Below are 27,850 nucleotides of genomic sequence, written 5' to 3'. Positions count from 1 at the left end.
ACCTCAAGATATTTGTAATATGTTCTATTCAAGGTGCTATCTTGAACTTCGACAAGTCCGTTTGCATCTGTGAGGGTCGAAACCAACTGAATTGCGTGTGCAAAGAGGGATACGTCCGTCAAGGCCGAGATTGCATAGGTAAAATTGTAGTGTTTTTCTGGCTTTTATTACGCATACTCAACTATATGATTACCACCCAGCTTTGTCCTCAATTCCATGAAAATAAAATCAAAAATAGTTTTTTTGTTGATGTTTGCTCACTCTATTTGATGTCATCTTTCTTCTGTCCAAGTCTTTTATTGATTGGATATGCTTAAGTGTGACAAATTTAACTATGCAGTGAGGCTGTTCAAAAATAACTTTTTTTCCCGGATTCCAGCCATTCACTGATTAAATTGTCAGGTTACCCTAAAGAACGCTGCACACCAAATTTGGTTCGATTCTAACAAGTATAGGACTCCGCAGATCCAATTAAAACTTTTAATTTATTATGGAAAATTGAAAAAACAAATTTTCCAAATTTTTCTGCCAACCCCATGAAATTGTTGAGCTGTCTTCAAAGACGTTGCAAAACAAATTTAAGTGAATTCCGACCAGTAGCAGCGGAGTTATGTGAGTTTTTCGATGATAATCCTCGGATTATCCTTGATCAGTGGATAATCCGCGATTTATCAACGAAAAACTCACATAACTCCGCTTCTACTGGTCGGAATTCACTTAAATTTGTTTTGCAACGTCTTTGAAGACAGCTCAACAATTTTTTTTTTCAATTTTCCGTAATAAATTAAAAATTTTAATTGGATCTGCGGAGTCCTATACTTGTTAGAATCGAACCAAATTTGGTGTGTAGCGTTTTTTAGGGTAACCTATCAGTGAATGGCTGGAATCCGGGAAAAAAAGTTATTTTTGAACAGCCCTACTATGCAGTCATCGCCTCCCCAGCTAATCAGCTCAACTTGTAACAACAACCAATATGCTGAATCCTGTCAATCTACGTGTTATTGACGATATCTATGATGTATGTTTGGTGTACTCAAAAGTAGAGGTGACGTAGAGGAATTTTGTACTTTGTGAATTGATAAGTATACTGTTAACATCGAAACTTATTGCAAACGACCCATCTTTGTGCGCCTTATCAGGAGGCGATGTAATGGTCGCAGGAAGAGTAGTGTGAAAACCGGAAGCTGAAATAAATCTTCTTGCATATTGTGATCAAATATCTTTTTCCAGTGCCTGCCAATCCATGCCGACCGAATCCTTGCCAAAACCGCGGAACCTGTTCCGCTGACGATTCAGTCAAAGGATATCGATGCCGATGCAGAATCGGATACAGTGGAATGAACTGCGAAATAGGTCGGTCAATAGTCAGCTCAATATCCTATAAAAGTAATATTTGATATATTTCTAACATTTTTTTAAAGTTTTTCAAAATAATAATAGCATCTTTATTTCCAAGTAAAACAGTTGAAAACACACATAATTCGGGAAGCAACCTGCCCCGTATCGTCGAGATTAAAGTAATCTTTTGAAATTTTAGAAATAAAGTCAAGTTTTTATTTCTATGCAATATATTTATGCCGTATACTATTTTAATATTATTATTTATATCAGAGTTGTAACCGAGTCACTAGGTTACGAGTCACAAGTCAATCTCACTTTTATAGTTTTGACTCGAGTCAAGTCGAGTCATTTTCAATTCACCTCCGAGCCAAGTCCTAGTCCAAGTCACAGAGTATAGTGTCGAATCCAGGTCATACTGTGTTGACTCGAGTCCTAGTCCGAGTCATTGTGTTGACTGTCCAGTTCCGAGATAATGTCATGTGAAACCCACATTTTACAACTCTGCTCGGTGATATTGAATGCTTCGCTTTCATAATGTACTAATTTTCCTCACCGTTAACAGTTTCTAGTAGCATTTTCAAATACCAGTACTGATAGGTGAAAGAATAATAGTCTGATCCCTTTAATATTCTTCGAAATTACAATGAAATGCGTGTCTTGGTAGACCCAATCTCGAGTCGTGTGACTTTTTCATTTCTAAGAAAATGACTCGAGCCAATTTGAGTCACCAAAAAATCGCGACTCGAGTCTTTGCAGCCCTGATTTATATATATATATATTATGATGTAACAGATAATTGAACTGAGCTGAACTAAACAGTCATCATCATCTCAAATTGACAGCGCCTTCATGTGGTGTCAACCGGGTATACGACGGGTGTGCCAGCAACTGCCCACGGAATTGCTTCGATTTATTCCGAGGATGTATTCAATCGTGCAACACGAGGGAATATTGTGTATGTCAACCAGGCTACGTGGAAAGGAGCGCCACTGATAAAACATGTGTGGCGATCTCCAGTTGTCCAAGTGAGCATGCGAGATTGTAAAGTGTTTAGGTTACCTGGGACGTAGTTTTGGTAATTTATCAATGCGATGGCCCGTGGTTATGTTTCAAAACGCGTAAAATCCAAATTTCGGACGTCGCAAGGGTATCTTGAGTTATAAATGCTTCAACAAGACTGGTGCTTGTAGAATTACGTCTCTCTATATAGATTGGTTTGACTGAATTTACGGTCGCCGATTTCTTGTTACAGCCAATCACTGTTTGACGCGTCCATGCAGAAATTCCGGAAAATGCGTCAATGACGACTCTGCCAGAGGTTACAAATGCGAATGTGCCGCAGGGTATATGGGGCCCAATTGTGGAAATGGTGAGTATTGCTAACCTAACATTTTAAATATTAATCAAAATCATAGGTTTCTCGTTGGAGTAGGAACTAAGCATTTTTTAATCTAACTCTTGCTAAAACAACAGCGAAATAGCAAAATATCTCAAATGGAACAGCTACCGGTACTTTGACTTGGATATTGTTCGGTATAAACTTTTAATTGCGATTTTAAACTCACTTCATTTGAAAGCATTTGGAGATCACGACACAGGCTTCACAATAGATGTATGCGCCCAAAGTATTTGGCATAGTATGAACTCGTAGTTTCAGTATAGCATTTCATGTTATATTGCGTTGGATTTTAACTGCCTGGGTCATATTCCGAGACATCTATTTTTATATAGTTTGTATCAACGAGACGGTCACCACTTTATACACATCAAGATGCATGGTTGTCTTTAACATTCTAAGTCAAGAGTGAAATGCTATTCATCTAACATCATTGAGAATTGATTCCGCAATGGATACACGACTTCAATGCTCCAAGTTTGAGTAATATCGACTTGTTTTGCAGCTATAAATCCGTGCGCACCAAATCCGTGTAAGAACAGAGGTATGTGCAAGCGTGGTGCTGGTATGATGTACACTTGCGAATGTACAGAAGGTTACATCGGAAAGGACTGTGCCATGAGAGTAGCTGGTGAGCGACTTACAAACAGTAGACTATTCTGAGTTACTATTGCCTCTGTACTATCATAGCACGGGAGCATCCTTGCGATAAAAACCCATGTATGAACGGCGGTGTTTGTGAGCCAGGTGCGGGTATGATGTACACGTGCACATGTGCGGACGGATACTCAGGAGCTATTTGTGATGTTAAAGGTGAACTTGATACTGGTATTGGCAACCCACAAAAATTTATTTGAAATTTTCACATATTATTGTCTCATTGATAAGAGCATGGTGACCATGCAGTAATAAGTGATGTGCCCCGTTTCACATTTTTCTTAGCTGTGTTATAATATCTCGCTAAGTCAGGGACTGATACAGCAATCTCAGCACATGGTACTAAATCACAATTGCTTGATCGCGTCAACTTTTTCATTGCGGTTTTGATGCATGTCTTTCATGAGATAAAATAGCCGAGCTATTGAATTTGTAGAAAAAGACCCTTGTGAACCGAACCCATGTATGAATGATGGCAAGTGTGTTAGAGGTACGAGTGCAGTTGGTGCAATCCGGTGCGAATGTGTGGGAGGTTACTATGGAAGGATTTGTGATATGCCACGTCAGTATTCAAACTGCACCAATTCTGTCAATATATCATGTTTTTACTCACAACTTCACTTTTTAGCTGCCAATCCCTGTGAACGAAACCCATGCAGGAATGGTGGCATGTGCGTACGGGGCACGGGAATGCAATATAGGTGCAATTGTGTTGGAGGTTACTCTGGAATGAATTGTGATATACCACGTCAGTATTCCAATACCAATGCTGTCTTTAAATCATGTTTTCAATCGTAACTTAACAATTTAGCTGCCAATCCCTGTGAACAAAACCCATGCAGGAATGGTGGTATGTGCGTACGGGGAACAGGAATGGAATACAGGTGCAATTGTGTGGGAGGTTACTCTGGAATGAATTGTGATATGCCACGTCAGTATTCCAACACCAATTCTATCTTTAAATCATGTTTTCAATCGTAACTTGACAATTTAGCTGCCAATCCCTGTGGACAAAACCCATGCAGGAATGGTGGTATGTGCATACGGGGAACAGGAATGCAATACAGTTGCAATTGTGTGGGAGGTTACTCTGGAATGAATTGTGGAGTACCACGTATGTATTGATGTACAGCCAATTCTGCTATTAAACCCATTTGCTAATCATAACATATCAATGTAGCTGCAGCCGAAAATCCCTGCGATTCAAGTCCGTGCGTGAATGGTGGCGTGTGCAGAAGAGGCAGCGGAATGAGTTACACATGCGACTGCACACCTGGATATTATGGAATGACTTGTGCTTTCAGAGGTATGTTCACATCAGATCTGTTGCGGGTATCGTTGCTTGAGCGTCGTGTTTTGCATTGTCAGGCGATGCCAGGAGATGCGAATCAGCGTACGAAAGACCGTGCTCCACTGATGCTACTTGCGTAGATGATGACGGCAGACCAGTGTGCAGATGTAACGCCGGGTTCTTCGGAAATGGATTCTATTGTGCCAGTAAGACTCTTGATTTTTCTCAAATTAGCCAGATGTACTTAACTACTTTGATTACTAATATAATGCCTAATATAGAGTGACTTGAGTCTGACCGATATCTATCGGAAATAAAGGAATTGGCAAACTCCAGCCCTGTCTGGTTCATCCTGTCGAAGGACATCATCCCTACCAGTGTTCTAAGTGCGAGGGTCTTCAGTACTGTTGACTTACCTATGAAGTACATTTGTTGGTGGGAATGCTGAAAAGTTGTGTATCCTAAAGTACAATGTGTGCCTGTAGGACTGGAAATGCTAATTTCTTCCTCAGCTGATGTGGTAGCGTAAATATTGAATTTTATATGACATGGTCATTTTGATAAGGACGAAACTATAGTATTTAGGTATCGTTTCAAAATTCTGATACCATTCGAGCTCTTTCCGCGACAAAATGATTAGATAGATAATATATAATAGAAATACTTGCTGCGCTTCAATCCCATAGCGTTACCAAAATTGCACACATCTTATAATCTGTCACTGTTACAGGTGGTATGTGGGACAATGATTGTCATAGATATAACGGACGACGTTGCAGCAGAAATGCCCAGTGCATGGGTACCGGTAGCCAAGCGAAGTGCGCTTGCGTTAGCGGATTCTCCGGAAACGGTTTCGAATGCAGAGCAGGTGAGAAAGGGAAATATGATAAGACAATGTTCACGTGTAGCAGATATTTTTCACAAAGCAGCCTCATCTAATCCTTCTGTCGATAACTCCTATGACAGTTATTATTCAAATGGACATATCGCAGACGCTGCTAACCTGTCATGTTCGGTTTTTCAGGGATTTAATACCTTTATTGGCTGTGAGATTAAACGGCGATCACTGCGGATTTTGGTATTCTATATATTTTTAAAACGAACTTGTAATTCAAAATTGTGACATTGTGACTTGATAAACTCCAATTTTTAGAAATGTGTTTTTGAATATTGTGGTACGTGTCGCGTTGAAACTAACAAGAACTGCTGATTCAGTCTTCTTTCCGCCGTTTTTAGACGTCTTGCCGTCTATTGGTCAGAGAATATTCTGCTGGTATCAATTCGGCCAGTATTGTGCGAATTCCGCCGATTGCGTAATGGATACATCTGGAAAACGGGTGTGCAGGTGTCGTCAAGGATACTCCGGAAACGGCTTCTATTGCATGCGTGAGTTGAATGACACGTTCTAATATGATTTCGGTTGTGCGTTGAATCATATGCCTGACAGACCCTGGATTTTGATTCGTCATGGGTGGTATAGCGCAGAGGAATGGGTGCCTTATCTTTTGTGATCTATCTCGAAAAGGTTGCTAGTGTACACTACTGTGTCTTCTTTCACGAAGGAGCGGGCTTCATGTATTTAAATGGCCTAGTTAGCACGATTTATCACGATAGTGTATCGTTGACACAGACACACTGATTTTATTGTTTGTATGTTTATTGAACCCGAATGTGTCAGAACGATGCATTTATATTTCACACATATGCCAGAGTATTAACAACATATCTCTTCCTTATATATCTCATGCCAGATATGCAGCTTCATGAAATATTATCTCAATTCGACCGATACCAATGTCGGGAATATGTTCTCACAAAACAGAGCTATTACTTCATCGAACATCACCGGGATTATTCCGTTATAGGTGGCTACGTGCAAACTGGTGTTCTGCTGTTCCAATTTCTCATTCACTAGCGCTTCATCAATCAAAATACGATAATCGAAAAATATGCAAATTCAAATTTAGTCACCCAAAAAATAAAGTGAGGGCTGCTATTTTAAAAATCTCGTCGTTACAGGTAATCCTCAAAACAACTGTCAACGACGCTTTGGCAGAGCCTGTTCCGCCCAAGCCTCCTGCGTGCAAGGCGCAGACAGCCAGTACCAATGCCGATGCAACACCGGCTATTTCGGAAATGGATTCTTCTGCGCAGGTACATATCGTACTATTTCCCTTTTTTAGTTGTGAATTGAGAACTCGCTAAATCTATTTCTCTCCTGTTTATTTCTTTTACTTGTAATCACTTTGCGTCATTTTGTAAATTACTGCATCTCATCTCATTGATGTTCCAAGTTTCTTCCCACTGTTCGGCCTATAACTATAACGCAGGGCGAATGTCTTGTTGCTGTTAAACTTGTGTAATCTGACTCCAGAAGGTTACTTGTGAAAATTCGCTCCGTAATCTTCCTTCGACAGACCAGCGTCCAACGACTGTGAACGGCTTTGTTGGCTGACGTACCACAGATCCTGCCTTGTACACACGTACCCAGGATCATCTGTGTTTTTGTCTCCACCACTTGTAAATTTATTGAATCGTTCCCAAACGTAATGTCGAATGAATGAATATTTCACGTGTATAACACACATATATAAATACGAATTACTTCCTCTCAATATTTCGTGAATCATGTCATACCACATTTCCGAGGTACTGCACAGGCTTTAATCTATATTATACCCAAAACGTCGTGACCAATATCTATGTTTCATTTCCTATGTATCTTACGATACTGATTTTATTCAATGTGTTAATCATAATTACCCAAAATAGATACCGTTAAATAACCATTTTCACTTTGTTTTCAAGTTATTATGGCTTGGCTTTCGTACTCCACTGATGCAGTTGATCACAGCAGCCCCCAAGGATCGTATAGCTGCAAAATGTATTGTATTTTAATTGCGATTCATGTTCAATAAATACTGTCTGTCTTTAAAATGCACCAGTAACCAGCCGTTCATTCTATCATTTCAGCTGGAAGGTGGGACAACGAATGTCACAGATATCACGGCAGGCGATGCGGTCAGTACGCGACTTGCATGCTAAAAGACGGTATGTCGAGATGCGCTTGCAGCGCCGGGTATTGGGGAAATGGATTCAATTGTCAAGTCGACGATAGACCGACTACTCCAACTCCAGCTCCTACCCAACCTACCAGTCAACGAGACCGATTCCCTTGTTATTCCCGATTCGGTAGATTCTGTAACAGATACGCGACTTGCGTCACCGGAATGGATGGCCAGCCGGAATGCCGATGCTGGGGTGGATTCTACGGAAATGGCTTTTACTGTGCCGGTACGACCAAGCTGAAGCTGCCTCTCGATTTTGAATCTTGCATCACCGCTTTTCTTGTACCGCAGATGGAAATCCAGTGGACAGTTGCCATAGGAGATATGGTAGACAGTGTCACGCAAATGCTGATTGTAGGACGGATAGTGATGGACAGGCCACTTGTGTTTGTCGAGCTGGATACGTTGGGAATGGGTTGTATTGCGTAGGTAGGGTGCCGTTCAGAATTTTGTATTTTCTTATTATTTTCAAGGGTTTCTTTTTGTGTTTATTATTTCTAATTTTTTTTCTATTGTGGATAGTCGCAATAGGGATATCAAATTTTAGTTTGCATGAGAGTCTCTAATATTCCTTTTCCAGTGCTGATTTACAGTTGCACGTTGGTTGTATCAAGTTGGCAATCTAGGATTTGATGCTGTAAAGTTCCGATGTACTCATCGACATTTCAAATTCCTTTCTGAACTCAACATGTATTTGTACTTGTGCTTATATTTAGGCTGAAAATCAGATGAATAATGATATGAAAGGTCCTAAATTTTGTATGCATTTACAGTGAAACGTGTACGATTCGGGTTGCTTTCAGCATAACTCAGATATCCGTGTTTTGAATTGATGAAATTGATGATAATAAATCGAACCAAAGCCAGTGTGTGTGGAGAACACGTTCTATCTGCCTAGTCATATAAAAGTGAATTATTTGGGCCAATAAACAGTGAAATAAACTCTCTTGACAGCGGGCACTGGACGAGACAACTGCGAGAGACTGTTTGGCAGACGGTGTCATCAAAATGGCCGCTGCCAATTGGGTGTGCACGGCGCCTATGAGTGCGTCTGCCAAAACGGATACAGCGGAAACGGTTTCGAATGCCAAGGTATTTTTGCGCCGTATATCACATGAAATCGACTAGTACAACCTCTTCTTACTGTGTTCAGCCAACAGCGAATGCTTCAGAAGGTTCGGCATCGAATGTCACGTACACGCCGGCTGTGTGGATGACGGTGATAACATGTACAGCTGCCGATGCCGCGATGGATATGAAGGAAATGGTTACTTGTGTAGAGGTAAGAGGAAATACATCTAAGAGCCAAGATGATGTAGCCTATATCCGTATTTTGTAATGGTCGACTGTCTGAATCAGCCTGATACTGGAATTTTCGAAAGATGTAACATGGCATTCCAATCTCGATTGATCACTAACGCCATCCCTCCAGTTTCTTACTCGATGAATAAAAGGAGAAACAATGTGATCTGAAACTTACATTTGAATTCTTGATTTTCAGAACGGAGCCAATGCTACAAACAATTGGGAAACGCCTGTCACCAGAACGCAATTTGCCGAAACACCGATCAGGGATACATGTGCGTATGTAGAAACGGCTATGAAGGAAACGGCATGGACTCATGCGATGGTCAGCACCCACCTACTGCTTCACCTTGACGTGGCGTCAAATATCTTTCAAAATTACAGAGATTTTCTGCCAACGGCCGTCTGACATCAATCAAGGCACCGTGAGCCCGTCCAAAGGAAAATACTCGGTCGGAGATGTGATCACATACGTGTGCCAGAGCGGCTACACAGTCGTGGGCATACCCACCAGAACGTGTATGGAGAACAGGCAATTTGACGGTATGGCGCCGAGCTGCATGAAGGGCGATGGCGTACAAGTCGACGACGAATGCGCTGTAGCTTTCAATCAACCGTGTGACATGAACGCGCAATGTTCGCTGGACAGCGGCGGAAACTACAAATGCATTTGCAATTCGGGATATACCGGAGACGGATTCAACTGCCAAGGTGATAATTTTGGGACATTTTTACTGTGGATAATTTACGGTCTTGGTCATTAGTTTCTTGCCGAAGTAAGGGGAAGTGGCTCTTGATAACATTTCACGGTCTGTAGCCTTGCGAAAAAATTGAGCTACTAACAATACGTGGTTATCTCGGTGTCATTGGTCAATATGTATCGATGGACCCAATGATGAATATAATCTCCGACAAACTGTCAGAGATGACCAAAGTTGGTGTTGGTGCTCGAGAAGTAGTGGAAGTAATATCGTAAGTTTCTACTTGAGTACAAGTAAAATTTGCAATTTACTCAAGTGTGTAGCTTCGGAGAGTAAATCTGGTCGAGGGCCTCGCATACTTGTAGCAGTTAATTGGAGGTTTCTACTTCTGAAATTGCAAAGTGCAATTAGCGACCAACGCGAAATCAAATGACGGCAAATATAGGTGAAATATTTGAAACAAATTCAGTTCCCATGATACAAGGGCTATTTCACCAACAACGGTGATCCAAACATACCCCAAACTATTTTCTACTCTATTTCACAATTTTTTCACCCTTAACTCATCCACTTAAGATTGATGCTGATCGATCAAAGGCCATTAATTCTGCCATCGGCAAACATCTGTTGGATAATCCGATTTGTGCGAATAATTATCGAGACGACCGATTTCGAATCGTAGGTCGAGGCCGTTCACAATTCCATTTGTGTGCCTTGGAATCAACTTTTATCAAAATACACCAACCAAAACTCTGTCAACAAAAGGAGTTCGTGTATCACCTAAAAATAGTACATTGAACGCTCTCTCATTCGAAATTTCATGCTGGTGACGTCATATTTTGTGATACGATTGTTGATATACAATGTTCTTTCCAATTCTCTACTAGTTGCTGACGATTACCCCTGACGAGTGTCAGCCGAAAATATTTGGGTTCATTTCAATATGAATATACTATTTAATATTAAAAGTGTAACAAGTAAGTAGTTTCACCTTATAACAGCATCAGTTAAAATGCAATGGCAAGCCATTTAAATCTACCTTACAGCCACCGACGAATGCTACATGCGTTACCGCAGGCCATGCGGTAACAATGCACAATGCCAATCGACCGAATCTGGTTACCAATGTATGTGCAGTGCCGGTTTCATCGGAGATGGATTGAGATGTCAAAGTACGATCGTTTGCTAGGTTGCAATAATGGAATGTTGTCTTATTGAGAAACTATTTCAGGCGTAATGGAAAGAGAACCTTGCAGTCTGAGGTACGGGCAGCAATGCTCTCAGCACGCTGACTGCCAGATGATCGGCGGACAAGCAGAGTGTGTTTGTAGAAATGGCTATGTAGGAAATGGATTGCAATGTACTCGTGAGTTGCATCATTCTTGTATTTTGTTGGAGTTGTGCCTAACATCCCTAAGTATGCATAGGTGGTCATAGTAGTCGGCGCTGCTACTAAAGTAGTAGAAGTTGAAGTAATTTTAGCAATTGGTGAGAGGTGGCTACTCAAGAAATTGCTAGATGTATCTTCGCAACTAACATCTATTCACACTACAATCATGTAAAATTTTCGAAAGTATAGTCAGTGGTCGTAATACTCTAATACTTTACTTCAAAAATGTCAAGGGCAAAATGTATAAAAAAAGTATATTAGTTGAGACAAAACCACTTCAGTCGAATGCGGAAGGTGACATATACTTCATCATCATCTTCAATATTCCAAAAATGTAGAATTACTTTGTTGTCGACCATTTCTGCAAGAATACCGTCCCTACTCGCGTTGCAGGGAAGATTTTTTTGTTTCGGCACGGTCGAAAAGCTTGTGCAACAAGGCTTTTTGTTACGGATTTCGAACAAGATGAAGTCAGCGTATTTATAACATCACCATTGGACAGCATGATAACTTCATCACTGTATATCTCTCGGTATCGATCTTCTTGATTGTAGTTAATTTATTGGTAATTCTTACTGAACAGTGCAGAAGTTCTTTGTCTATATTCCGTAGGATTGTCAGTGAGACTGTATTCTTCTGTACTACCTGATTTATATAGGTTTAAAGTTTATTGTTTAAGAATTTATGTCAACCAAAATCTCTGAATTTCCAGCACAAACTTGTCAACGGCCGAAAGACATCGAACGCGGTCGCGTCGTCAACACCGAGGGTTTATATATGCTCAATCAAGTCGTCTCGTACGCTTGCGACGCCGGATTTAGGCTAGTCGGCAGCCAGCAAAGATCTTGTATGGCCAACGGCATTTGGAGTGGTGACGAACCGACTTGCGAAGGTTGGTTACGATTTTAAAATGCAGCCAAGGCTGCTTGTCACAAATGATCTCTTGCAGCTTCAGACAGCGGTTCAGACAGATGTTTCGGAATCAACGAACTAGGATGTCACAATGAAGCGGAATGTGTCGATAAGGAGTCCGGACCTGAATGCGTATGCAAGGCTGGGTATGCAGGCGATGGATACAGTTGTGAACGTAAGATCAGCTCATTCTTGTCATATACTCGCTAGTCGATCAATTTCGATTCAATTCAAGTCTGAAAACTGTCTAATTTTCGTCGAAATAACTTTGTATATCATGGTCTCGGTTGATAAGTCGTTGGGCGCACAATGCTATATTGTATTCAAATAGTTGATTAGTCAGAATGTTTGATATGAGCTCATTGGCTTCCTTAAAGTGACATATTCTAAGAGAGGTGAGAAATTTTTAAATCTTGAAAAATTTTAGAACAAATTATGTGAAACGGTGAATGTTCAAAAATCTATAAAAATTACTGTCAAAATTTGATAATTTGATTTTAAAACTGTTAGCTTTCACATGTAACTGGTCTTGAGTTGGAGTTGTAGGCTAATTATAAATAGATTGATACAACGCTTGCAGCATTGTGATGGTGGGTAGGCCCTATGTCCAAAGTATACCATTAACTCTACATTACGGCTAATACGTCCCGAATGTCTAAATCAATGTGAAATTTGATGTTTTATTTCGCTAATTATTGCACAAGGGTCTAACGCAGTGTATTTAGCAATTGAGATATAAATTGCAATATATTTATAAGTACCACTGAACTCAAGTATAGGGCGTAAGTAATCGTGTCGTGCTGAAATTCACCTTGTGTTATACGGTTGTTGAAATCCCGTGGCTCCCGACTTATCAAGACATTTGAAATGCGTGACACAGCCAGAGTTGACACTACGACTACTTCCTCAACAAAACTAATCGATCTGATCTCTATATCGCAGTTACCGGTTGTTTGCGGCCAGCGGATATACAAAACGGACGACTTTTGACGACGCAGGCCGTGTTTATCGCGGGCAACGTAGTGTCGTATCAGTGCGATCACGGATTTGTGATGACTGGAAGTCAGCTTCTCACCTGCCAAGAGGACGGGACGTGGGACGGACAACCGCCGTCATGCGAACGTGAGTACAGTTCGTAAGCGAACTCAATATCGCAAAATATGTTTGGAGTATTCTGATGTACCAGTAACGAAATTGTTCTGCTTTTTTGAAGTGCTCAAGTAGGTTTTGCTTACTCGAACTACTCCATCAAGTCAGAAAGTAGGAAGTGGGAAGGCAAAATACCCAGAGAAACGAACGTAAAACAAGTAGATAAAGAAGTGTAAGGTTTAGATTAGTATTCAAGTGGTAATGATTTTACACTTCTTCTACTTCTACTCAACAGCTTCAGTTTTCCGGCCAGACTAGGCTTAGAATACTCACTTTTTACTGATTCGGAAAGCGCTACTTATACTTATACTTCAGTACCGATGATCATTACTTCGACTACCACTGCCGAAGTCATCCCCACATTTTTGGCGTAATCTCTTCTTTCATATATGTAAGAACATAATATGACCAGAAAACCAAGATAGGTTTAGCTTACTTTCGCTACCGCAGTGCTTATGATTTTAGACCGGTGCTACTTAACAACCCCTTTTTCTCCCAGCGCACCCTTTCGGAAATTTTCATGGTTTGTCCCCCCCCTTATTTTAAGGACGGTACCAAATAAGATTGGTCGAGTTCCAAGTCCGGTCTATTGGACTATTGGAAATATTTCGCACTTGAATCGCGTCCGATGACCATTCGACTAATTAACGAGCTAATAATTGTATTCATTATCTACGGGATCAAATCAAGGTTCTTATAACAACTGTTGGGTACGGGCTCATACCTATCGGCTTTGGGCCTAATGTTCGCACCCCGATTCGGTGATGTAATATTTTGTAGCTCTCGAAAACAAGGATATTTAGTTAATAATTCTGATCAGAAAGCTTCAAATCATGTCTACTGTACAAATGGCTCAAATGGCACTCTCAAAAGTGATTTCGGGACACAATGTGTGTTGCAATATATAATACCTAGTTCAAAACATTTAGATTTTGCGTAAAACCACATTATAGATGAAATATAGAAACCACCGCATTCGTGGCAACACTAAATACATGACTCTTTTTCATACTTGTTGAATTTTGTTTGGAATGAATGAATGTTGCAACGAGATCTCAAAGATATATAGAACTTTGTATATCCCTATGACTACTACTACACCAGTGGTTCTTAACCTTGCCCACAGCGCCCCCCAGGGGGCGCTGGCGACTTTGAAGGGGGGCAGAAGCGCTCAGGGGGCGATATGGGGGGCGCTGGGCTCAGGGGGGCGGTATGGGGGGCGCTGGAGAAAAATGGCTTCGCAGTAGATGATGTGGTGATAGGACTTATCCCTAATGAATATTCAGGGCAAATTAACACCGAAAACTTCGTTACATATAGCGTTCAAAATACATCTAGGTTTAATTGTCCATGGGCGCCTAAATGACTGACACCGAATGTTCCTGTCTTGGCAATCTGAACCCCAGAAGACGAATTCCATCTGGCAGGGAAAAATTATATGTCAGTGAGGAAATACCAATCTGAAATTGGTGCGTCTTTTAGTTTAGTATACGATTGGGCGACAGGGATATTCCTGTTGGGCGATATGCCCGTTGAGCGATACTATATTTTTTGATATTGCAGACAGGGGGTAACGAAATAACATCATGCAACGAAGTCATACCAACGGGCTCGCCCGCCCGAATATGTTTAATTATTAGTAACGGGCCCTACAGTTTTCAAGAAACCTCACAATGTTCGCTTTAAGTTTTGATGCGTCTGCGCACACTCAACAACTCACTGCGCTGACCCTTGGACAACAGTGCGTAACGACTAAAAACAGGTAATAACTTCGGATTTGTTGTGCGCAACGTAGATTTCCTGTGCGCAGAGACCGCGTCAGCACTGCGCACGTGCGCAGCTCAGAGGGAACATTGCACCTCACTCAGCTCTACCGGTAAATGTGTTTACATGAGCAGAGAGAGGATAAAAATTGATCCTAATTTACATGCAATTCCCGATGATATTGACCAATTTAATCAATAATTAGTGAGATTTTTCGCGCTTCGTGCGACTAGGCGAGCATAGCTGCCTCAGTAAATGGACACCCAATGTAGATACCTAATAGGCTATCAGCCAATAGCGGACAGCCTAATGGAGGTCTGGGAGTGAAGTCCCCCGGAAGTTTGGTTTATCACCCTATGGGGGCCCTGGACCAACGTTTTTTGTTTGGAGGGGGGCTGACGAAGTGCTGTTACGGCCCTGGTAACGAATAATTGTACCTGCGGGCACGCCCGAATATGTTTAATTATTAATTACGTGCCCTTTATTTTCCTATACAACAGCTCACTCAGTGCTACTGGTAAATCTGATTACGTGGGCTGAGAGGATAAAAAGTTTATAGCGAGTTATATATGTAATTACCACCTTTCCATTCATGCATTATAGAAAATTTTGGTACCTAGGGCGACCAGGCCACACAAACTTTGCTGACCATCAAAATCACGATATGGGGTTCGTGGGGGCGAAGATCTCAGAGGTTCAGTTTATCACGCTATGGGTGCGCAAGGCAATCGTTTTTAGGGGGGTTGACGAAGTGCTATTACGGTCCTCCCTCTTACTCATTGTCTTTATTACATTCCTTACAATATGAAGTTGGGGGGCGCTGGAGCACGATAATTTTTGAAAGGGGGCGCTGGAAGAAAAAAGGTTAAGAACCACTGTACTACACCATCTGTACTGTTACGCCAATTTTCTTCGGCACCCCATAACGTCCCAGCACCTCCCATATCGCCCCCCGAGTGTTTCCGCCGCCTTTGAATTCCAAATCATCCCCAGGCGGACGCTGGCAACATGGTTACGAACCTCTGTTTTAGACTAATTTAGCTTCTATCTTTTCAGTTTTGCAGGCAAAATTAGGCCAAGAATACTCGCATTATAAATTACTCGGAAATCCCTACTTATATACTTGTACTCGATTAAAAATTTACGACGTTACTGCACCTTCCACCCGAGTACCAATGATGACTGATTTCGTCACCTATGTAAATATTAACAGCGGGAGAACACACTGTCCAACCGACCGGCGACGTACCGGCCCAACCTTCTGACTGCGCTAACCAGTTCAACCGACGTTGCAACGACTTTGCCGATTGTTTCAAGCGCTCCAATGGCGAATTCTACTGCAAGTGCCGTGGCGGACACCAGGGCAACGGATTCGATTGCACGGCCGACGTGGAACAACCGGTACAACCTGGACAGCCGGCCGATCGCCGAAACTGTGAGATTGAAAACGGAGCAAAATGCAGCGATTTCGCGAATTGCTACCAACGAAACGGCCGTCACTTCTGTTATTGCAACACCGGATATTACGGAGGCGGTGTTGACTGCACGCAGAGACAGTCTGACCAGCCTGTACAGCCTGGACAACCCGCCAGTCAGGAAGAATGCCAGGGACTGTTTGGACGACGATGCAGCCGAAATGCTGAATGCAGAAGAAGTAACAACGGGCGCTTGTTCTGCAGTTGCCGAAGTGGCTACCGGGGTAACGGGTTTTACTGTCAACGGATACAACGGCAGCCGGAGTCTGTGGATGTACAGGCGCCTGGAGAGTTGGCGCAACCAGAAGATTGTGAAAGGCAAAATGGTAGAAGATGCGGAGAATCTGCGGGTTGTTATAAGGGAAGCAATAACCGCTTCTTCTGCTACTGCAGAGCTGGATATTATGGTGGAGGTTTCAACTGCAGACAATGGCAGCCTGGTCAAACTGAGCAACCCGGATCTGAAGTAGGCCAAGAAGCTTGCCAGGCACGATTTGGTAGACGATGCAATGGTAACGCTAATTGCAGAGTTATGGCGGGCGGTCAAGCTTTCTGTAGTTGCCGAATGGGATATGTAGGCAATGGACTCTTCTGCCGGGCCAGACCACAAACTGATGGCGAAATAGATGACATACCAGCACCCGGAGAAGTTGCTCAGCCAGAAGATTGTGAAAGACAAAATGGCAGAAGATGCGGGGACAATTCCCGTTGTTTCAAGGGAAGCAACAATCGCTTTTTCTGCTACTGCAGAGCTGGATATTATGGTGGAGGCTTCAACTGCAGACAATGGCAGCCTGGTCAAACTGAGCAACCCGGATCTGAAGTAGGCCAAGAAGCTTGCCAGGCACGATTTGGTAGACGATGCAATGGTAACGCCAATTGCAGACGTATGGCCGGCGGTCAAGCTTTCTGCAGCTGCCGAATGGGATATGTAGGAAACGGACTCTTCTGTCGAGCACGGCAACAAACAGATGGTCAAATGGATGACATACCAGCACCTGGAGAAGTTGCCCAGCCAGAAGATTGTGAAAGACAAAATGGCAGAAGATGCGGGGACAATTCCCGTTGTTTCAAGGGAAGCAATAACCGCTTCTTCTGCTACTGCAGGACTGGATATTATGGTGGAGGCTTCAACTGCAGACAATGGCAGCCTGGTCAAACTGAGCAGCCTGGATCTGAAGTAGGCCAAGAAGCTTGCCAGGCACGATTTGGTAGACGATGCAACGGTAACGCCAATTGCAGACGTATGGCCGGCGGTCAAGCTTTCTGTAGCTGCCGAATGGGATATGTAGGCAATGGACTCTTCTGTCGGGCCAGACGACAAACTGATGGTGAAATGGATGACATACCAGCACCTGGAGAAGTTGCCCAACCAGAAGATTGTGAAAGACAAAATAGCAGAAAATGTGGAGAGAACGCTCGCTGTTTCAAGGGAAGCAACAACCGCTTCTTCTGTTACTGCAGAGCTGGATATTATGGTGGAGGCTTCAACTGCAGACAATGGCAGCCTGGTCAAACTGAGCAGCCTGGATCTGAAGTAGGCCCAGAAGCTTGTGAAGCACGATTTGGTAGACGATGCAACGGTAACGCCAATTGCAGACGTATGACCGGCGGTCAAGCTTTCTGTAGTTGCCGAATGGGATATGTAGGCAATGGACTTTTCTGCCGTGCAAGACGTGATGGTGAAATGGATGACATACCAGCACCTGGAGAAGTTGCCCAGCCAGAAGATTGTGAAAGACAAAATGGCAGAAGATGCGGGGACAATTCCCGTTGTTTCAAGGGAAGCAATAACCGCTTCTTCTGCTACTGCAGGACTGGATATTATGGTGGAGGCTTCAACTGCAGACAATGGCAGCCTGGTCAAACTGAGCAGCCTGGATCTGAAGTAGGCCAAGAAGCTTGCCAGGCACGATTTGGTAGACGATGCAACAGTAACGCCAATTGCAGACGTATGGCCGGCGGTCAAGCTTTCTGCAGCTGCCGAATGGGATATGTAGGAAACGGACTCTTCTGTCGAGCACGGCAACAAACAGATGGTCAAATGGATGACATACCAGCACCTGGAGAAGTTGCCCAGCCAGAAGATTGTGAAAGACAAAATGGCAGAAGATGCGGGGACAATTCCCGTTGTTTCAAGGGAAGCAATAACCGCTTCTTCTGCTACTGCAGGACTGGATATTATGGTGGAGGCTTCAACTGCAGACAATGGCAGCCTGGTCAAACTGAGCAGCCTGGATCTGAAGTAGGCCAAGAAGCTTGCCAGGCACGATTTGGTAGACGATGCAACGGTAACGCCAATTGCAGACGTATGGCCGGCGGTCAAGCTTTCTGTAGCTGCCGAATGGGATATGTAGGCAATGGACTCTTCTGTCGGGCCAGACGACAAACTGATGGTGAAATGGATGACATACCAGCACCTGGAGAAGTTGCCCAACCAGAAGATTGTGAAAGACAAAATAGCAGAAAATGTGGAGAGAACGCTCGCTGTTTCAAGGGAAGCAACAACCGCTTCTTCTGTTACTGCAGAGCTGGATATTATGGTGGAGGCTTCAACTGCAGACAATGGCAGCCTGGTCAAACTGAGCAGCCTGGATCTGAAGTAGGCCCAGAAGCTTGTGAAGCACGATTTGGTAGACGATGCAACGGTAACGCCAATTGCAGACGTATGACCGGCGGTCAAGCTTTCTGTAGTTGCCGAATGGGATATGTAGGCAATGGACTTTTCTGCCGTGCAAGACGTGATGGTGAAATGGATGACATACCAGCACCTGGAGAAGTTGCCCAGCCAGAAGATTGTGAAAGACAAAATGGCAGAAGATGCGGGGACAATTCCCGTTGTTTCAAGGGAAGCAATAACCGCTTCTTCTGCTACTGCAGGACTGGATATTATGGTGGAGGCTTCAACTGCAGACAATGGCAGCCTGGTCAAACTGAGCAGCCTGGATCTGAAGTAGGCCAAGAAGCTTGCCAGGCACGATTTGGTAGACGATGCAACGGTAACGCCAATTGCAGACGTATGGCCGGCGGTCAAGCTTTCTGCAGCTGCCGAATGGGATATGTAGGAAACGGACTCTTCTGTCGAGCACGGCAACAAACAGATGGTCAAATGGATGACATACCAGCACCTGGAGAAGTTGCCCAGCCAGAAGATTGTGAAAGACAAAATGGCAGAAGATGCGGGGACAATTCCCGTTGTTTCAAGGGAAGCAATAACCGCTTCTTCTGCTACTGCAGGACTGGATATTATGGTGGAGGCTTCAACTGCAGACAATGGCAGCCTGGTCAAACTGAGCAGCCTGGATCTGAAGTAGGCCAAGAAGCTTGCCAGGCACGATTTGGTAGACGATGCAACGGTAACGCCAATTGCAGACGTATGGCCGGCGGTCAAGCTTTCTGTAGCTGCCGAATGGGATATGTAGGCAATGGACTCTTCTGTCGGGCCAGACGACAAACTGATGGTGAAATGGATGACATACCAGCACCTGGAGAAGTTGCCCAACCAGAAGATTGTGAAAGACAAAATAGCAGAAAATGTGGAGAGAACGCTCGCTGTTTCAAGGGAAGCAACAACCGCTTCTTCTGTTACTGCAGAGCTGGATATTATGGTGGAGGCTTCAACTGCAGACAATGGCAGCCTGGTCAAACTGAGCAGCCTGGATCTGAAGTAGGCCCAGAAGCTTGTGAAGCACGATTTGGTAGACGATGCAACGGTAACGCCAATTGCAGACGTATGTCCGGCGGTCAAGCTTTCTGTAGCTGCCGAATGGGATATGTAGGCAATGGACTCTTCTGTCGGGCTAGACCACAACCTGATGGTGATATGGATAAAATGGATGACATACCAGCACCTGGAGAAGTTGCCCAACCTGAAGATTGTGAGAGACAAAACAGCAGAAAATGTGGAGAGAACGCTCGCTGTTTCAAGGGAAGCAATAACCGCTTCTTCTGCTACTGCAGAGCTGGATATTATGGTGGAGGCTTCAACTGCAGACAATGGCAGCCTGGTCAAACTGAGCAACCTGGTTCAGAAGTAGGTCAAGAAGATTGTGAGGCCCGATTTGGTAGACGATGCAATGGTAACGCCAATTGCAGACGTATGGCCGGCGGTCAAGCTTTCTGTAGCTGCCGAATGGGATATGTAGGAAACGGACTCTTCTGTCGAGCAAGGCAACAAACTGATGGTGAAATGGATGACATACCAGCACCTGGAGAAGTTGCCCAACCAGAAGATTGTGAAAGGCAAAATGGCAGAAAATGTGGAGAGAACGCTCGCTGTTTCAAGAGAAGCAACAACCGCTTCTTCTGTTACTGCAGGGCTGGATATTATGGTGGAGGCTTCAACTGCAGACAATGGCAGCCTGGTCAAACTGAGCAACCTGGTTCAGAAGTAGGTCAAGAAGATTGTGAGGCCCGATTTGGTAGACGATGCAACGGTAACGCCAATTGCAGACGTATGGCTGGCGGTCAAGCTTTCTGTAGCTGCCGAATGGGATACATAGGCAACGGACTTTTCTGCCGAGCCAGACGTGATGTCGTAACACCAAGACCGACACCTACTGTTCAGAAAGTAGTACAGCCCGGACAAACGGCTCAAATGCAAGACTGCCAAAGACAAAATAATCGCAGATGCAGTGAATTCGCCGATTGCTTCAGAAGAGCTGATAATAATAGATTCTTTTGTTACTGCAGACCTGGATACTACGGAGGAGGATTCGTCTGCAACCCTCGAAGAGTGTGGACACGACCAGGACAGCCAGGGCAACCTGGACAGCCCGAACAGGGTGGTGACCAACCAGGACAACCTGGGCAGCCCGGACAACCAGACCAGCCAGGGCAACCGGGACAAGGTGGTGACCAACCGGGACAGCCAGGTAAACCTGGACAGCCCGGCCAACCAGACCAGCCAGGGCAACCGGGACAAGGTGGTGACCAACCGGGGCAGCCAGGTCAACCTGGACAGCCCGGACAACCAGACCAGCCAGGGCAACCAGGACAAGGTGGTGACCAGCCAGGGCAACCGGGACAGCCGGGTCAACCTGGACAGCCAGGGCAACCTGGACAGCCCGGTCAGCCTGCACAGCGGCAAGATTGCCAGCAGCAGTTTGGGAAGGAATGTGCCGGAAATGCGGATTGCAGGTTATCTAGCGACGGACAATTCTTCTGTAGCTGTCGCGGCGGAGATGTAGGCAACGGCTTTTATTGTCAACCACCACAGCCGGGACAACCAGATCAGCCGGGTCAACCAGGACAGCCTGCTCGGCGCGAAGACTGCCAACAACAAGACAACAGGGACTGTAGCGAATTTGCAAACTGCTATGAAGTCGGGAATGAGAACCGCTTCTTCTGCTACTGCAGAGATGGGTATTACGGTGGTGGCTACCAATGCCAACAGCAGCCCGGACAACCAGGACAACCTGGTCAACCTGGACAACCAGATCAGCCAGGTCAACCAGGACAGCCGGGAGAAGGTGGTGACCAACCAGGCCAGCCCGGGCAGCCAGGACAGCCAGGTCAACCAGATCAGCCGGGACAAGGTGGCCAACCAGGACAGCCAGATCAGCCGGGACAAGGTGGTGACCAACCAGGGCAACCAGGACAGCCAGGTCAACCAGATCAGCCGGGACAAGGGGGCCAACCAGGACAGCCAGATCAACCTGGTCAACCAGGACAGCCGGGACAAGGTGGCGACCAACCAGGCCAGCCCGGACAACCAGGTCAGCCAGGTCAACCTGCCCGGCAGCAAGATTGCCAGAGCAGATTCGGACGCCAATGCGGTCCCAATGCAGATTGCAGGCAGGGAAGAGATGGCGGATTCTTCTGCGGATGTCGAAACGGTTACCAGGGTAACGGGTTCAACTGTCAGCAGAGACAAGAGCAGAGAGGTATGTTGCAAAGTTGTAACCTGAGTTGCCATATCGCGCTTACTAATTTTGTCCTACTATTCAGACGTAGAATGCCAGAGACTCAACGATATCGCGAACGGTCGAGTACAACACAGCGACGACGGTAAGACGGCCACGTACTCTTGCAACGACGGATGCAGGCTTCAAGGGGGACAAAGCAGGACTTGCCAGTCGAACGGACAATGGTCTGGAAACCAACCGAGTTGCGAATGTGCCCGTGAGTTGCTATCTTCTAACTGACTGAATTCCAGCGATGATATTTTATTTCCGTATCTAAATTTTTAGATCTGAATCCATAATTTCTGTCGAATAAATAATGTCCAACCATGAAATTTTGAATACCACTTTGAAAAATTGGTTAATCTAAATTACGCCAAAGTCTTCGAATATCAATCCGTGCTCCTTCCTGCTCCAAAACGGGTGTTTCTGCATTTGGTAATGAGTTTTTTTTTCACGCAATCTTCTACAAAAGTCAATTTGATTTACCGAGAAATCCGGGAGCTATTTAGAGTTCCCCATTTCACACTTCACGTCACTTCGGTTGCCTTCTGTGACTGTGGTGTATCACTAATTAGATATGCGATTACAGTAATATTACAATATGAGATATGATATTACAGTAGCAACATAATGTTAGATATGCGATTATAGTGATATTATAACAATATTATTTCCAACCCTGATTGTTACTGATGAGGAATATGAGCTTTTGATAACTGCCACAATCAACCTGTTTTCTTTGTCCCAGTTTTACACCGGGAAGACGATTTTATCGTAGTATGACCAACGTTGAATTCAATTCTGATATTACAGTACCGTGCCAGCGACTCAGCGGTATTGCCAATGGACAGATTCAATTCAGTAGCGACAGTCTCCAGCAGGGTACCACTGCTACGTACACTTGCCAGAACGGATACAATCTTATCGGCAATTCCGTGAGAACGTGCGATTCCAATGGTCAGTGGTCTGGACAAGAGCCGAGGTGTGAACGTGCCCAAGGTAAGGATATCTCAAGTTCAATGCTTTCATACTGATAGGCGCAATCCAAGCTGACATAGGCAACGGCAAACTCGGAAAGTGCACAAGAGACAATGCATCTGAGACTTTGTTGACAATTATTTTTGCTATTCCAAGCTTGAACGGCGTCAGTGCAACTAACAATTACTCAAAACCGCCGTCCGATATTAAAGACAAATTCATTGATACGAATTTGTGAGATTGATGCAAAAAGTACTCTCTACTTGAGTGAATTTTGAAAATGAAAGATTTTCAAGCTTGACTTTTGTTACTGTGAATGTCTAGAAACGAGAAAAATATTCAGGTAAAATTACTTACTAAATGTGATTTGGATTTTGAAAAGTAGGAAATAGTTTTAGCATGAGTTTGCATCACCTTTTTGGGTGAGATTGTCATAGAAACCATTCGAAATAGCCCCTGTGTCATCGTAACTAAATATATATATTGGAAGATAGCACCTATTAGTAGTGAAATTAGACGTTTTTCTTTAGTCGCGAAAAAACATATTGCAATTTCGAAAGTCGCCAACTCTGGTTACCGGCAATAGGCATGTGAACCCTCGATTAAGCACTTGTCAGAAATTTTCTACTTCCACTGGAAGGCTGTCTTGGACATCTCTACTTGAACTTGTACTTCAGTAGGAATGTAGAGCATTGCTTCTACTGACTATTCTGACCACACCTGTGTAGAAAGCACAAAATCATCCATAGAATCATCTGATCTATAGCGTCATATATTAAATGTCCATGCAATCACAGTGCGATGCAACCGACTGAATGATATCGGAAACGGCAGAGTCGAGTACAGCAGCAACGAACTCCAGCAAGGCACGTCCGCGACATACGTTTGCAATCCGGGACACACCCTGAGAGGTAGCAGCACGAGAATTTGCCAGGCGAACGGCCAATGGTCAGGGCAGCAACCGGAATGCGTTGCGGAGCAACAAAGTAAGTTTACAAATTGTAAAGTTGACGAGAAACTGTAACGTCAGAATTCGCAGTCTTGCGGGGAATGCGTGTGATGCAAATTGAATATTCCTATTGCTTGTTTGTTGCTATAAATTTGTTTCCAGTGACGCATTTTAAGATTTATTGCACGGTGTCCTACTCAGTTCAGGTTATTATTACCAATACGACACGCTATTCGGTTTTGAAACATGAGCTACTGATCCAAAATCAAGCCTATCAAATCAAAAATTAACCCAGTTGGTTAATCCACAGCCATCAACACGAGAGACTGCGGTAAGAGTCTCGGTTGTAGCACGTAGTATTGGAGGTTGATCTTTGAACCCCATCACCTGTGTCGCTGTTATTAGGGTGTTATTACAAAAAACGACCAGAAACTTATGGGAGTAAAGAACTTCAATATGCAATTAGACAATATATCATGTTAATATAGACATGAATATTCTCGACTGACACTCGTCAGGGGTAATCGTCATTAACTAGTAATGATTTAGTGATTTGAAAAGAACATTGTATATCAACAATCATAAAAAGCAGAGAGAAAGACCTGATTGACGACGAATACAAGCGAATGAAAGTGACAAAATAAAATTTACTACCAGTTTTGGGATCAAGTCACTACCTTCGAGTCACGAGTCATTTCGAGTCATTGCGCATCTCGAGTCAAGTCAAGTCAATCAATTATCAAAGGTAACTCGAGTCAAGTCGATTCATTCAAATTTTGGGGGTGACTCGAGTCAAGTCGAGTCAAGTCACAATTCAAGTCAAGTTGCCCTTTCGAAGCATGAGGCATGATGCCGTCATTGCATTTTGCTAGCTGTCTGAAATACAGATACAGACTATAAAAACTATCCTCAATTTTAATAAAACAAGAGGTTTGGTTAAGGTAAGAACAGAGACCATAAATAAACATTTTGCTATTAAATTACTTTACTATAATAGTTCAAGACAACGTAAGCTTCGGTCAATTCATTTGTGAGAAAGCAATGGAGGCTCAGTAAAACACGCAATCATTGAATGATTGGTTGCTTACACGGGTTACAGCGGCGTTTCGCGAACAATCCGAACATATGCAAGGTGCAGTGATTTTTATGGACACCGATTATTTGATGACTTGAAATTGACTCGTGAATTTTGCTCCCAGTCACGAGTCAATCGATATTTCTGATACCCGAAGTCAAGTCAAGTCATTTTAGCAAAGTGACTCAAGTCAAGTCAAAAGATGATAGACTAGACTCATCCCAACACTGCTTAATACCAGTAGGCCGAGATTGATAGACCACTCTTGGATGTTTTGACATCCTCCTATGTTTCTTGTGCACATTGTGTGTCTTGAACGTATGATTATGATTATATGATAATGATTATTATATAATGTAAGTCAAGTTTGATTTGTGAATATCACATCTACTTATTGCCGAGTCCCGATGCACACAATAAGCTTACCACAAACTTCGTTTGGTTCAGTTTAGTTTTAGGTCCGCAACAATGACCTGATGTATGATATCCTGTCCATTTTTTCAGCCAAATGCAGTACCCTCAGCGGCATCAACAACGGACAGGTCCAATACAGTAGCAACGATCTCACACCAGGCACAACAGCTACCTACACTTGTCGCAACCGATTCGAAATTCAAGGTGGTACGGCCACTAGAAGTTGCCAATCAAACGGACAATGGTCTGGTCAGCAACCGAGATGCCAAAGACGTAAGTTAGGCCTTCGGTCCCTTGTGCAGACCCGAAACTTTTCAAGTTGCTAACACATTTTCATATTATTCAGAGAGAGCACAGTGTCCTCCCCTTGAAGATATCGCGAATGGAAATCTTAGGTATAGCGATGCTCAACGTATGCAAGGATCTGTCGCGACCTATTCTTGCCAGGGCGGAAGTAGGGTCATAGGTTTCCCAAGGAGAGCTTGCCGACCCACGGGTCGCTGGAGCGGCGCAACGCCAAGATGCGAATGAGCTTACTAGGTTAAATTTTCGAACGTCCAACACTAAGTGTTGGTCAACTAACTGACTGCACAGCTGTAATGCAAAACTTAATAAACTTCAATGATGTATGTGTGTTCAATATGTAAGAGAAAAAGGAATCTCAGACTGAATAAAGTTTGAAACGCCTTAGAGATATGAGATGTCGAATTGGCTTAGGACGCTATGCATGAGTCTGTGTAACGGATATCTCGACAAAACGCTATCAGAGATGAGCTGCCGGTTCCCGCTAATTTCTATGGCCAAATGAACTTGAGGCCACTAGAGCTAGTAGTCACATCAGCCTTTTAAAATAGCTAAGAGCGTGGTCACCAGGAAACAAAGATACGAAAAAGCTATTCTGAAGTTTGGTTAAAATCGCCGAGTCTTGTGGGCTGTAGTGTGTAGTGACTGACTCAGGCACAAGTGAAAACCTTTTTCGACTCATCGCCCCCTTTTCAAGCTCAACACCGATGATCGCCCCCCAAATTTTGTGAACCGAAAAATATATATATAAACTGTAATCACAGGTGGGTTGACTAAAAAGAAAAAAGTCAACTTCTCGGCTTGATGTCGAATATTACACTTTTTCAACTAAATTTTCGTGGGTTCACTAAAAAAAAGGTCAATTCGCCGACTTGACTCCAATATAGCCGTTTTAACGCGTCATCGCCCCCCCCCCCTATTGCCTTTTGCGCCATTAGTAAACGTAAATAAAAAATATGGTGGACCGTAAAAATGCCATGTTGTGTAGCTTTAATTCCAGAAATTAAAGGCATTAGCCTACTACACTTTCTTTTATACTTCAACATGTATGTTATCCAGACAAAAGAACTAATATTAATTATAACTAAAAGTATATGATACTGGGAATTGAAAGTGAAATATAAATACTACTTCTAAAAGCAGAACATGTATTTCATGTTTTAGTCCAGAAAGTTTCAAAGGTGGTATGCTAACACAGCTCTAAAACTAAAAAAAGTCAGAGTCCACTTTTGCAGATTAGGACACGCCATGGACCTCCTAGATTACGATGACAAGTAAATGCTAGATTGCGAAACATCAGTTTCAAACGTTATGATGAGGCATATATACAGTGATGAATTATTTCATACGGGTGAAAGGCGACAATGTGGTGTGAACGGAACCGCGCCAACCCTGTACCTAAATTATATTCACCCATACTTTCGTGAAACCATACTGGTCACTCCGTATTCACTGCGCGCGACGAAAATTCTGGGCTTTACTAAACTTTTATGAAAATTAAATGTTGATACTCCGTAAAAACAGCCCCGAAATTCCTCAGGCTATCTTCCTGATTGGAAGATTGAACTACTTATACTTGACTAACTGAAAATAGCGAAAACTAAGTAGATCACAAAATATTACGAAGTAGAAGTAGCGAAAATCAGATCTACTCGAGTAAGTACCAGAAGTAGAGGAAAGCTACTTGAGTACTTCAAAAAAGTAGAAGTACTTCCTTACTGACCACCTCTGGCAAGCACAGGTTCCTTCTTCTGGGACAAGGTAAAACAGACGATG

At 43.5% G+C, this 27,850-nt stretch overlaps 1 protein-coding gene across 1 annotated transcript in view; it reads left to right on the top strand.

The window, feature by feature from the left end:
- The window catches only part of LOC145455981 (uncharacterized), a 99,661-nt gene extending 73,312 nt beyond the window's left edge, over window positions 1-26,349 (top strand). Inside the window, exons 125-156 of the mRNA XM_080334008.1 lie at window positions 34-138; window positions 1,231-1,353; window positions 2,184-2,366; window positions 2,594-2,710; window positions 3,243-3,368; window positions 3,428-3,550; window positions 3,831-3,956; window positions 4,023-4,142; window positions 4,206-4,325; window positions 4,389-4,508; window positions 4,575-4,700; window positions 4,763-4,891; window positions 5,416-5,553; window positions 5,922-6,071; window positions 6,705-6,839; window positions 7,659-7,979; window positions 8,045-8,182; window positions 8,708-8,845; window positions 8,907-9,035; window positions 9,255-9,383; window positions 9,443-9,769; window positions 10,806-10,931; window positions 10,991-11,125; window positions 11,862-12,041; window positions 12,099-12,236; window positions 13,004-13,183; window positions 16,188-22,334; window positions 22,399-22,572; window positions 23,169-23,354; window positions 24,131-24,319; window positions 25,862-26,044; window positions 26,118-26,349. Coding sequence (XP_080190134.1) covers window positions 34-138; window positions 1,231-1,353; window positions 2,184-2,366; window positions 2,594-2,710; window positions 3,243-3,368; window positions 3,428-3,550; window positions 3,831-3,956; window positions 4,023-4,142; window positions 4,206-4,325; window positions 4,389-4,508; window positions 4,575-4,700; window positions 4,763-4,891; window positions 5,416-5,553; window positions 5,922-6,071; window positions 6,705-6,839; window positions 7,659-7,979; window positions 8,045-8,182; window positions 8,708-8,845; window positions 8,907-9,035; window positions 9,255-9,383; window positions 9,443-9,769; window positions 10,806-10,931; window positions 10,991-11,125; window positions 11,862-12,041; window positions 12,099-12,236; window positions 13,004-13,183; window positions 16,188-22,334; window positions 22,399-22,572; window positions 23,169-23,354; window positions 24,131-24,319; window positions 25,862-26,044; window positions 26,118-26,302 — 10,946 coding nt within the window. The 3' untranslated portion in view covers window positions 26,303-26,349. The remainder of the gene's footprint in view (window positions 1-33; window positions 139-1,230; window positions 1,354-2,183; window positions 2,367-2,593; window positions 2,711-3,242; window positions 3,369-3,427; window positions 3,551-3,830; window positions 3,957-4,022; window positions 4,143-4,205; window positions 4,326-4,388; window positions 4,509-4,574; window positions 4,701-4,762; window positions 4,892-5,415; window positions 5,554-5,921; window positions 6,072-6,704; window positions 6,840-7,658; window positions 7,980-8,044; window positions 8,183-8,707; window positions 8,846-8,906; window positions 9,036-9,254; window positions 9,384-9,442; window positions 9,770-10,805; window positions 10,932-10,990; window positions 11,126-11,861; window positions 12,042-12,098; window positions 12,237-13,003; window positions 13,184-16,187; window positions 22,335-22,398; window positions 22,573-23,168; window positions 23,355-24,130; window positions 24,320-25,861; window positions 26,045-26,117) is intronic.
- The last annotated feature ends 1,501 nt before the right edge of the window (window positions 26,350-27,850 follow it).

This window comes from Botryllus schlosseri, chromosome 14, assembly GCF_051294905.1.
Source record: "Botryllus schlosseri isolate E-star chromosome 14, Bs_hap1, whole genome shotgun sequence".
NCBI classification, from domain to species: domain Eukaryota; kingdom Metazoa; phylum Chordata; class Ascidiacea; order Stolidobranchia; family Styelidae; genus Botryllus; species Botryllus schlosseri.
The sequence above is the reverse complement of the archived record's forward strand: the minus strand, read 5'-3'. Positions and strand labels throughout refer to the sequence as shown.